The following is a 12741-nucleotide window of genomic DNA, read 5'->3' as shown; positions in this document are numbered from 1 at the left end:
AACATGACCTGTCTCTCCATTTAGTCATATCTCTTTCTGTGTCCTTCAATTATGTTTACAGTCATCTCCATAAATCTTTTGCATCTATCTTTCATTAGATTTACTTCTAGCTACCTTATAGTTTTGGTTGCTGCTGTTAATTTTTTTCTATTACAGTTTCTAAATGGTTATTAATGATGCATAGGAACCCAACTGATCCCTGTATACTTATCTCCAATTGAGACATTTTGCTGAGCTCTGTTATGAGTTCTAATATATTTTATATAGCATCTCTTGGACTTTTTAATGTAGACAACATTGCCTACACAAAATGATTGTTTTCTTTGACCCTCTATTTCTTTTTCCTGCTTTATAACACCGGTAGAAACATCCAGCATAGTGTTGAATAGCATTACGTGGCATCCTGGTCTTGTTCCTAACTTTAACAAGATTGTCTCTAAAATTTCCCTGAGTATGCAATGTTTGCTGTGGGTTTTGATGGATATCCCTTATCAAGTTATCTTCCTTTTATTCCTATTTTGCTAAGGCATTGTTTGCTTTTAAGTAGAAATGTATCCAATTTTAGCAAACACTTTCTTTGTATCCACTGAGATGATCATATAATTTATCTTATGATATGTAAATTTAACCAATTATTCCAAGACTTTTTGATTTAAATCATCATTGTATTCCCAGGATAAGCCCTACTTGGTCATGATGCATATGTATTTACTATACTGGTGAATTCTACTAGTAAATATTGCATTTTGCAACTAAACTCAAAAGTGAGATTAGTCTATAACATTTTCATAGTACTATCTTTGTCAAATTTTGATGTCAGAGAAGACTAGTCCCATAAAACAGATTGAGTAGCTTTCCTTCTTTTTCTGTGTCTGAGAGTGTTTATGTAAGGTGGGGATTAACTGTTTTTTGACAGTTTTAGTAAAACTCGCCTGCATTTCACTCGACATTCTGAGGATATCTTTCCATGACAACAAATGTACTACATCATTGTTTTTTGACAATAGCACATGCCACCATTTTCTCTACTGTTCCCCTCTTGGTAGGTTTCAAACTGTTTCCAGTTTTTGCTATGAAGTATCTGCAGAAAGTAACAACCTAGCAGCAGGCTGCCTGTTGGGGAAAAGGGTGCCTATTGCCACATGGTAGGATTCCCTTCTAATGCTCCTTCCTAAGTAACAAAGTAACAGGAGACACTGAAGAGGAGCCCCACGAACAGACCTCTGGCTCTGCCCACAGGATCCCATTCCTCCTACCAGAGGCCTGCTTGCCCAATTCAAAGCCAAAAGGAAGCTCAACCCTTCACAAAAATGGTTTTGCCCTAACCCAACTGGCTGAAATAGTCAGGATGACAGCCAAACAGTACCAGAAATCAAGCCAGCTCTCCCTAAGGGTGCTGCCCTGGCTGCCAGCCATGCCCTGACTCTCTTGTGCCATAGCTGAATCCAGTGGACCCTCGCCCAGGTGGAAGAGGCACAGCTGACAGGTTGTTTGTTGCAGCTGAAGGTCCCCTCCCACCATAAGCCCCTGGCCAACCCTTATGTCCATCTTGTCAAGGAAGCTGGCCCTCACACCCAGCTCAGTGGTAGCCCTGTTCTTGTGCTGCACTGCGACTGGCCATCCACTTTCCACATCCGGTGCTGAGTTCTTAGGGACTGATGCTCAGAAGACCTGTGAATCCCCATAAGCAGAACTGCGTACTACGTAGAAGTTGCTCAGTATATGTCTTGTATATATGTCTCAGTAAATGAATGACTGATGAGTGATTTTAGCGTGTTTGATCTTGTTCTTTGAGGCTCAGATTCTATCAGTTCAGGACCCACACCTGGAAGGAGGTGCATATTCACAATGTGCAGGTGGAACTGAATGTACTCAAACGCCTTCTGAACTAAGCACAAGGTCCACCCTTTGCCTTTCATACGGAGCTATCTGCTTGGCCCACTTGGGTTCTGCCTGTCTTTGACCCAACAACAGCAGCATCACCTGGGGGCCAGATGGATCGCCCACCACGCTCTCAGTGTTCAGTTCCAGCAGTAAACCCTTTCTCCATGGCAGCAGCACCCCTCCTTCCTGCCACCCCTGGAGCCTCCCCATTTACGCCCCTTCACACTCATGAGCTATTTTAATATACTCAGGAGCTGTCGGGCTTGGAATAGCACAGTACACGTTCTGTCTCTCTGGGTAATCCTCTCTCTCTGCTGGCAGCTCCCAAACTTTCTCCACCACGGCAGGCACCCAAGAACTCAGGCTCAGAACACCAGACTGCTAACAAGGACACCAGTAGGATGCCACATTCAGAGCCATGGGAGCATGCCAACACCGTAATATGTGAAATTAGTAAACAGTCTAATGCAATAAAAATGTCAGTCTTTGGAATGCTGTAATTTTTGGAGTATGGATGCAGAACCTAAAATGTGCAAAACAATAAAATGGAACAAACTCCAGTCTATCTTGGAAAAAAGAAACAAAACATGGCCTGCGACAGTGGACTGAGGCTACTGGAAGGTGCTCTAATTAATTAATGTAGTAACATGTAAACCCTCAGCTTAGTGAGCTTAACAACAACTAGACAAACTGTTAGCTGTACTTGAGAGGTCAGAACACACGAGGGAGAAGAAACCAGAAGGTACTTCTGGATGGGAGATGATTTGGCAGACAGCATTACGGCTTCCTCAATGTTCTACTTGATTTTTTTTTAGTGAGATATGAATCCTGAACAATGACATTTTTGGATTTCAGTCAATCTGAATGCGGAACAGCAGGAAAGGGACATGTAATATATTGCTTATAATCTCCCTTACATATATTCTGTAGTAAAACTGATTTTGTTTACGGATTTAAGACAAGTCAAGCCACATTTTTAATATCTGCTGGTGACACGGTCAATATCTGGCCTGTGGAATGACAGTGTTGAGGGATGTTGTTAGCAGATGGGAGGTGGGATGACACCCGCAAGATCTCCTGAGGTTGGGCTCCTAAGCTCTGCTGGGACCGCTACTGTGATGGAACCACTCTGAGTCCAGGGGGAATCCCATTCACATCACGTAACGGGAGGGGCCAACTAGCTGTGGAGGCTTAACTTCCTGGAAGTTTCTCAGAAACATGACTTTCTCTCAGGCTTCCTTTCTAAATTAAACTCTAAGGCCACAAATGGCTCAGAATAGAATTTTTTATACTTCATGGTAACGTAAAGAAGTACCACCAAAAGGTTTCACTGTTTTCCAACCAAATCACCAGGTGTGGCCACTCAAAGATGCCGAGAATGGCTGTCCTGTACAATCAAGATGCCAGGGTGTATCCATGGAGTAGCTAGCTCCTCGGATACAGGGAAAACGAGAAAGCCCAATCCTGGTCCTGACTTTTGCCACTGAGCCAGCAGCAGGAAGTGGAAGACAGAGCCCGGCCTCCAGCCCTGCCCTGCCCCTGCTACCCCCAGTGCACTCACTGTGTGCCATGGGCCCATCTCTTTACCTGATGGTTTCTGGCTGTTAAATGAGAAAGCAGACTAGAAGATTCTGCTAATTTGCTTTCTCTTCTCAATTTAATAGTAACCCCTTAAGTATGATAAGTTGAATTTTTGTCATCATCTGGGCACGCATCAGATGTGCGTTGATGCCTGTGGAGGGGTCCTCCGCGTTCCTCCTCTCCCGTGCTGGATTACAGCCGCCCCCCATTCTGCTCCCGCCATTCTTCGTAAATGGAAACTTCCTGCTTCTTTCTCACTCTGTAACACCTGGGGCATCGACCTTGGAGCCTCCAGCTTTCCCTGTCTGTGGCTTCCCTCCAAAATGCTGCTCCCTCCCCTGTTTTCCTGGGGCCCTTGACTCCTCCATTAGACCTCAGCCTCCTCTGTCAGTCCTTGGCCTGAGCTCGCCACAGAGCGTGCGGTCAGCAGGCGTCATGCTGGCTCTCCCCAAGGCCTCTTCGTGTGTTGGCCTCAGTGCCCACAGACCAAACCACAGACTGCCAGGCCCCCAGGCCCCTGGCCCCGGCAGGCCGCCCTGTGCTGACGTAGCTGTGGGTGGGCCTCGTGTCCGAAACCTCAAGGCCAGCTCTTCCCGCTGGTCCCACATCCCAGCTGCCCCGCCTGTCTCCCCAGCCTCTCATCCCGCTCTGCTCAGCGCAGCTCCTCCCTAAGCCAAGCACGCCCTGCTGCCCACCCCGCTCCCATCTTCTGCAAGGGGTCCTAGTCAAGGAACCTCCACCTGGCTTCAAGTGTTTGTTCCCTGGCAGTTCCGAGAGGGGAGACCTTTGACAGAGACAGGAGACAGCCAAGGGGTCCCTTGCAAAACACCCCATTCAAGCCTAAAACAGCCTGAAAGCTGAAAGACCCGACTGCCGGTCCCATATGAAACCCGCAACCCAGAGGGAGAACAGCGCCTCTCTGCCCGCCCTTCCCCGACAACTTCTCGCGTAATAATGCGCACATGCGCACTGGGGGAATAGGGGCGGAGCCTCGGGATTTCGCGCCTTTGGCAGGGGGAGGAGCCTGGACTCTTCAGCTCGAGTGTGCTGGCCTGGAATTCAGTCTGTGAGGTGGAAGCTTGTTAGCAGGACCTCTTATTTTTTTCTCTGAGAGCTTTCTTTTAATAAATTCTGCTCCTCTCACCTTTCAATGTGTCTGCGGGCCTCATCTTTCCTGGTCATGTGACAAGAACCCCGTTTTAGCTGAACTAAGGAAAAAAAACTTCTGCATCACCTTAACTGTCCTGTTCACCGTGGCGTCCCTGACATGTGCTAGGAACTCAATAATATACATTTAAACCTCAAAAAATAAATAGCGACTGGGCAGCCCCGGAAGAGGCCTGAGGAGGGAATGGCCACGGCAGGACAGAGGAGCTGTGGTTTTTTTCTTCCCTGGCTTTCACCACAGACTCAATGGTAACTGCTCTCACCAAGGTCACCAAATAATCTTGTAATTGGCCCTGAGGAGTGTTTGGAAACACGGGAGGGCATTTTCGGTTGTCACACATATAAGTGGGGGCGGGGGGTTCTAAAGACTGTTTCCGGGGGGCAGATATGCTAACTACTTGTAATCCTGGAACGCCGAGGGCACCCCTGATACACACGGCTTACCTGGCCACCAGCAGGAGGGGACCTTCTGTTGGTCTTGCTTTCCTAGCCCCACCTCTTCTGGCCCTCGTTAGCCACCTCCAGGCCTCCTCCTCCTCTGTCTATGCCTCATGTCTGGGTGTCCTCCTGAGCTCACTCAGGGTCCTCTTCTCTCGCTAGACACTTCCCAAGTGTGAGCTGCCACCCCTGTCCCATGGACTGACCCCTGCCCCATATGTTCCCCAGTTCAGGGGACTCTCCCATCCATAACTGCTTGCCTGACCCCTCCCCCTCCACATTCAACATTTCTCTCAGCTCCTTTCTCCAACCCTCCTGAAGTCCTCTCCTTGTATTATACGTGACTCTGCCACCGGCCTGTGTCCAGACAAGAACCTGGGGACCATCCTTGTCTTATTTCTCTCCCTCACCCCCCATATCTAATGAGGCCTCCGACTGTCTATTCAGCTTCTGTAATATCTTTAAATGCACCTGCCTTCCTCTGCCTCTCTTTTGCTACCTCAGTACAGACCCTCATGGTTTCTTCCCCGAATGCTTGTCTGTGTCCTTGCTCATCTCTTTACCCCAGCTACCGTTCTATTTTCCACACCAGGCTGACAGCAGGCTTCCATGATGCTGCTCCTCTAGAAAAGGCCTCGAGGGGATTCCCATAACCTTCAAGACAGAGCCCAGACAACTCTTTAGCATGGCACACCAGGCCACTGAACTGACATCTGTCTTCTCTTTATCCTCTACAAACCCTAAGCTCCTGGCTCCAGGCCACAGGCAGGTCTCACCTGCACCAGGCCTGGGTCCCCTTGCACCTCTGCATTTTCTGTTCCTGTGCTGGGACACTGACCTCTTACTCTCTTTCCAGCCCAATTCCTGCTTAGCTTCCAGGGCTCCATTTGAATGACTTCTGACTTCTAGGCAATTTCTTTTTGCAATCACCTGCCCTGTCACTTATCACCTTGTGGAGCAATCAATCATCCACTAGCTGGATGAGGAATTTTATCACCCACTGGTCTGTGAACTCCTTGAGGGCAGGGACCAAGGCTTATTTATCTGGGCAACTGTAGCCGGGGACTGAAACAGAGAATGTTCATTGCTTGAATGCATGGCTCTCACTCTTGACATTTTATTGAAATGCATTCACACTCATGTCAGGAACAATAATGATAATGAGAGCTGGCATGTCCTCCCACCAGGGGCCTGAGACACTCCCACCTGGGAATGGTTGCCACATCATTCACCAGGTTGCTCTGTCACTTCTTTTCTTTTTATTAAGAAAATTATTTTCAAATTAATACAGGGTACAATTATTTAAAAAGTCAAATCAGACTGAGCATGGTGGCTCATGCCTATAATCTCAGCACTTTGGAGGCCAACATGGGAGGTTCACTTGAGGCTAGGAATTCGAGGCTGCAGTGAGCTATGATCGTGCCACTGCACTCTGCACTCCAGCCTGGGTGACAGAGCAAGACTCTGTCTCAAAAAAAAAAGAAAGAAAGAAAAAGAAAAGTCATTCCACAAGGGAGGCTTATAACATAATGTAGCATCCCCAGCACACCTCTGATGCTAGCTACTTACAGACAAAATACTTTAAACTATTTTAGCTGTTTCAATGAATAATTACCTCTCTATATTTAAATTACATGCTTACACTGTTAATTCTTGATTTTATTTGCTTTTAACTTTCTACTACAGAAGGTGAAAACTTAGCTTTCTTTCCCATTCATTTCTCCTTCCACCTTCCAATTTGCTTCTCTTTCAACATTTGGTTAAATCAAACTTCAGCGATGACATTACTATGATTTAGCTATCATTCATAGCTGAGTTGTGTAGTGTCCTATGACTTCTATGCCTGCATTTCCTTTCTTATTCATCTTGCTTTCCCAGGAGTTAAACACTACTTTTTAATCTCCTGGTTAGTTTTTTATCTGTCTAGTGCCAATTCATTCCTAAAGTTCCTAGCAGAATAGAAAGTTCTTCTCAATAGGTTCAAACACATCAACTAATCAACTGCTTCCATTTTTTTTTTCTTGGAGATATCTCTGGCAGCCCTCTGTTCCCCAACTCAAGTCTGGGCATGTTTCTCTTGATGCCTGACACACACAGTCATCCTGGGTCCTCTCTTCACTCTTTACCCCTTCTCTCCTGTGTCCATCTCCTGTTTCTTGGATCTCACAACTCCTTTTTCTTAATTTGGTCCTCGATTCAGTGGAGCACTTGGTCCAGCACAGGCATCGGCAAACCGCCTTAAAGAGCCAGAGAGTAAAGGAGAAAAAGGCAAAATAGAGGATATTGTGTAGGTACTTAAAAAACCATGTAAGGTGTAAATAACCATGTAAGGTGTACTTAAAAATGTACACACAAAAACAGGTGGCAGGCCAGATTTGGCCTGGGGGCCTCAGTTGGCTGCCACCTGAGTAAGCAGCTATCTCAGGAAGAGGACATGATAGTCATTTTTTGGTATCTAACATATCATACAATGACTTTATTCCAACCGCATGCTTGATGGATGGTTTGCCTTGGTCTAGAGCTCTATGTTGGAAATAATTTGCCTTGAGAATTCAAAGGCAGGGCATCATTGTTGTCTAAAGTTCAGTGTTGCTATTTAGAAAACTAATATACCTTGGTAAGGGCCTGTTTTTTTCTCTCTGGAAGCTTTTAAGATTTTTGTTTCGTGACTCGACTCCAGGAATGGCCATAAGACTTGGATTTTTCACTGCCTTAGTCCCTCTAACACTCGGGAGGGCTTGTGGGGGTGGGTGGGGGCCCAAGGCAGAGAAAACGGAGAGGAGCATCTGGGCCTGAGATGGGCTAGGGAAGGGAAGACATCCCAGGTGAGGCAGAGAGCTGGGACCAGGGAGATGGGGAGGACAGGGTGAGGTCAGGAGGAGATATTGAGCTTCTGGAGTGTGGACAAGATGGGTAGGGCCCATGGGGGAGCCCAGCTTTTCTGGAAGTTTTAGATTCTTTGAGCTTAAGAGAGGCTACCCTCCAAGGTGGAGGGGCCCAAGAAAGCTGGGGCAGCCATGACGGGACTCAGTGACTCATGAGAGAATGGACTTGTCCTACAGCACTCCTATCATGTGCCCCATGATTCCCTGAACCACTGATCAGCTGCTCTTGGCCCTCACCTGGCCTTGATTCCACCTGTGTGCTGTCTTAGCACCAACCTCCGCCCTCTTCACACACTGCTCAGACCTCAGCCACTCTTATTGGGTTATGACAATTTGGCAGAGCTATTTTTTACAGTTTGTTTTTTAACAACAACACAACAGAAAACAAAACAAAACACTAAGAATGGGTGGAAACAGGACTCCTCATCCATTCCCTGAGTCTCGGCACATCACTGACCTCCCTCCCAGGATGAGGAGAAATCCTGGGTAGGGGTAGTTGGTAGCAGCCCTTGTGCTTACCATGCCTGCTGGTCTTAGGATGAGCTATCCATCATTTTGGGCACAATGCTCCCTTTGTCCAACAATTTGCTCCTATCTCAATCATTCTCCCTCTCATATTCCCTGATCTCTCCTTTTAAAATCACAGTGGTCATAGTTACTCACTTGCAAATAATAAGAAAAGATGGCTAGATGGTCCCTTCATAAAGGCATTAAATAAGGGAACTTTCCTGCTTTCAACTTGAAAACTAGGAAAGAGTGATTTTTTTTTTTTTCTTTAATAAGGGGAGTTTTCTGGAAGGGTCAAAAAGCATAGTCAACATAGAGTCATGAGTGACTTGATGGGGCTACGTTCTCAGAAATGCATTATTAGGGGATTTTGCCATTGTGTGAACATCATATGGTGTACTTATACAAACCTAGATGGTCAAGCCCACTACCACCTAGGCTATATGGTACAGCCTTTTGCTTCTAGGCTACAAACTTGTACCGCATGTTACTGTACTGAATAGTGTAGGCACCTGTAACACAATGGTATTTGTATATCTAAACATGTATAAGGTACAGTAAAAATGCAGTATAAAAGACAAAAAATGGTCCACTTCTTTAAGGCACTTAGCATGAATAGAGCTTGCAGGACTGGAAGTTGTTCCAGGTGAGTCAGTGAATGAGTAGAGAGTGAATGTGGAGGCCCAGGACATGACTGTACACTACTATAGACTTTATCAACACTGTACACCTAGGCTACACTAATCTTATAAAAAACATTTTTCTTTCTTCAGTGATAAATTACCCTTAGCTTACTGAAACTTCTTTACTTTATAAACTTTAAATTTTTAAAAACTTTTTGACTTTTGTAGTAACAGCTTAAAACACAAGCACATTGTACAGCTGTACAAAAATTATTTTTTCCTTTATATCATTATTCTATAAGATTTTTTCTATAAATTTTTTTTTTTTACTTTTTAAACTTTTTTGTTAAAAACTAAGAAAAACACATACATTAGTCTCTGCCGACAAAGGGTCAAGATCGTCAAAACATCATCAGGTGCAAGGAATTTTCAGCTCCATTGTAAGCCTAGGGACTACTATCACGTCCAAAATATCATTACACGGCACCTGACTGTATAATTTTATACCTGAAAAGGAGTAAGGATAAATCATTTTTCATAATATAAACCAAGAAAGTAAATAAAGATAGACAAAATCCTGGCTGATGGGGAATACCAACTATTAAGGGTGACTGGGGCTAATTTAAAACTGGGTTAAAAATTCTGTTAAATGTGAATCTAAATGGTGGACACTTCCTTTTCTGGAAGCTTCCTGACTGGGCTCCCTCTGCTTGGGAGGCTAGAGGGGAGTAAGGAAATCTGGGGCCACCGTATGATCTCTTATTTTTAGCTTCAAGATGCACAAGGAATCTTCAATTAAATTTCAGTCTAATTCCTTCAGAAATAGATTCACATTATATTTAATATCACACCACTCCTCAATAATAAATTTTTTTTGGAATGATGGACTAACGGTGGTGGTGGCAGACCAATGCCTCCTAAAAGCTAACAATCCTGTTATAACAGACTTTTAAATGTCCTTGTTTCCCCCTCTAATTTAAAAAGTAATAAAAACACAAAATTAATACAGGTGAATGAAAATGTGGGAAGTGAATGTCACTCATATCTGGAATAGAGGTCAAGGACAGAGGAAGGGTTGCAGAGGGCATGCGGGTCAGAGCTGCCAGGTGGACCCCCTGCCAGCCAGCAAGCAGCAGCGATGCTGAGTTTCAAGACAGCCAAGATGGCTGAGTCCACAGGCTCACCCATGGGTGCATTTAGACTGGGATGCTGCAGTGCCCTCAGCCAGTCTGTAGGCCTCATATTTACAAGCTCATTAACTATTCTGACCCTCTGTTCATGGCATGGAGGCCCACAAAGGCTAGGCTAGGTGGGCTCAGAGCAGGAGGTGGTAATGGGGGTGGAGGCACCAGAGAAAGCAAGGGCTGAGGCTAGGGCAGGGGGTGAACAGGGCAGAAGGCTGGATTACCCCAGGCAGGGGGCTGGGCGGAGCCAGTGAGGGGGGCCACAGAGGACTGGAACACAGGGAACTGATGGAAGAGCAAATTTCAAGGGAGAGGACGGAGGGGGCCTGGGACAAGCCTGCAGGAGGATGAGCTGGGGAACAGGCACTGCAGCTCACTTGGCTATTGTTTATAAAAGCAAATTACCAGCTGAAAGCTGCATGTACTCACTGAAGACAAATCTGGAAGAGTACAAAGAAGACAATTAAAATTACCTATGCACTCATCACAGAGTGGTTTATTTTGCTCGAGCATTAACAAAAAATCTCAAGTGTTTATGTGTGTGAATGTGAGGGGAGATTTCTCTCCCTCTCCATATACGAAGGGGTAGATGTATAGGGGTGTGTGTGTGTGTGTGTGTGTGTGTATGCACATTTATGTATATATGTACATACAGAAGAACAGGGATCACAGATTATTGAGCCTTCTTTGACCATGTTATAATGTGAACATTGCCCTATATCATCAAATGTTCTTCAAATTAACTTTTCTTAACATCTGAATAATATCCCACTGTGTGGAAATGTCATTATGTATTTAATCATTCCATAAATATTTGACTGAATATTCAAGTTGTTTATTTAGGTTTGTTTCTGCCCCCGCCCTGGGCAGTTTTAAATAGCAAAAATCTGCCACTTACTTTATGATTGGGATAATTTAATCTCTCTGCATCTGTTTCTTCATCTGTAAACTAGGAATGATAATACCTGCTTTATCCACGTCATGGTTTTGCTATGAGAACATGTGTGGAAGAGTTTTCACTGTTCTATGATTTCACAGTCTTTTAACTTTGAGTGACTTGGTGGCTGTCAAGGCCACCAGCAGAGTTGGGAAAAAGTGAGGGAAAGGTGATGGCCTGGATGTGGGTGTGTTGGGGTGTCTCCTAAACAGTGAGGAGGAGGGGTCCGGGGCCTTTAGAAGACAGGAGTCTTGCTCAGGAAAGAAGACTGGGCTAGAGTACAACTTTGGGAGTCTTTAGCTTCCCAAAAGCTAAAGCTTTTGTTATAAGAATGGATGGTCTTTTCTAATAAAGTATTTTGTCAGAAAAAAGCAAGGCAAGAGCTCCATCTTAGGGGACACAGGTAGGAAAAAGGTATTAATGAGGGACGCAGGAGGAGCAACTGAGAAAGTACAGGGAAACCAGGATTATACACAGAGAAGTTAGAAACAAAGAAAAATAGAGTCACAAGAATTCAGGTTTGATACCTACCAGATACTGCTGTGGGCTCTCTAAAAGTTGACTCTGTATAAATTTAGCTCTGCCTGCCTTGTTTGACTCAGCGAATTATGAAGTTAAATCCTAAAGGTAGAGAGACCAAACGTGGATGAACAAACATGCCAGTTTCTTTACAATAAAAAAAAGTCAATCTAAAGAAAGATAAAATGTAATTGGAGAACTAGTGGCCAATAAACCTTTTCTTGAAGCTAGTAGCTATTTAAGCTCAAAGTAAATTAACCTTTGCAATTGTCACTGGGCATCTGTAAAACCTACCAAATGCCTCTCAAGTATTAAAAAAAAAAATGCGTTAATCTTCTGAGGGCTTTGTGGAGGGCTCTTCTGACTAAGAAAGAGAAGTTGGCCTGACCCAAGGGAAGGAGGCCCCTGGGCAACGTTCTAGCGTGGGCCTGTACTGGTCTGACCTGTGGCAAATGGGCCCAGGATGGAGAAACCTGAGAAAGGAAATGCAGCAGATGGGAGGGAGTGGCAAGAACACAGTAGAAGGTGTCAGAAGGAAAAACAGCAAAAGTCCTTTTGATATCTCAATACCTGGAATAGCTCTGATTCTTTTTTTTTTTTTTTTAATTACATGTTTTGGGGTAAACACAAAGAAGCCAACGGTATCTGGCCTCCAGTTCTGATTCTAACACTGCCTGAGAGTGGAACAAAATGTTTTTAGCATCCCAGGTCAACATTTCAGAAACGGGACTCTCATTCTTTTTAAACCCTCCTCTCTCCCTAAATAAAGCTCTCACATCTTTTTCAAATTGCTTTTGGACCACCTTCTTGGAATAGTGCAGTCTTCTCTTAGGGCTCAATCTAATTTTCTTCCTTGTACTGTTTTCACATATTCTACCATGAGCTTACACTTTTTTGGTCAGAAAATAATGTTACTGACAAGCAATAACTAAGCGACAATGCTTGAAACACAAACCTAAGTCATCCAGCTCTGAATGTCAAGTTGTTTTCACTATGTTGCACTCTCACCTTTTGAA

The 12741-nt window shown here is 44.7% G+C and overlaps 1 protein-coding gene across 3 annotated transcripts in view; it reads right to left on the bottom strand.

Annotated features, from left to right (window-relative positions):
• TNFAIP8L3 (TNF alpha induced protein 8 like 3) overlaps window positions 1-12741 on the bottom strand; it is a 49305-nt gene that overhangs the window by 17183 nt on the left and 19381 nt on the right. The window contains exon 1 of one of the 3 annotated variants that reach the window (XM_055279120.2): window positions 4206-4372. The exons of the other annotated variants lie outside the window; for them this stretch is intronic. Within the exon in view, the coding sequence (XP_055135095.2) occupies window positions 4206-4299 (94 nt within the window). The 5' untranslated portion in view covers window positions 4300-4372. Of the gene's footprint in view, window positions 1-4205; window positions 4373-12741 lie in introns of those variants that run through there. 3 annotated transcript variants of the gene reach the window in all.

Source organism: Symphalangus syndactylus, chromosome 5 (assembly GCF_028878055.3).
Source record: "Symphalangus syndactylus isolate Jambi chromosome 5, NHGRI_mSymSyn1-v2.1_pri, whole genome shotgun sequence".
In the NCBI taxonomy this organism is placed as follows: Eukaryota; Metazoa; Chordata; class Mammalia; order Primates; family Hylobatidae; genus Symphalangus; species Symphalangus syndactylus.
The sequence above is the reverse complement of the archived record's forward strand: the minus strand, read 5'-3'. Positions and strand labels throughout refer to the sequence as shown.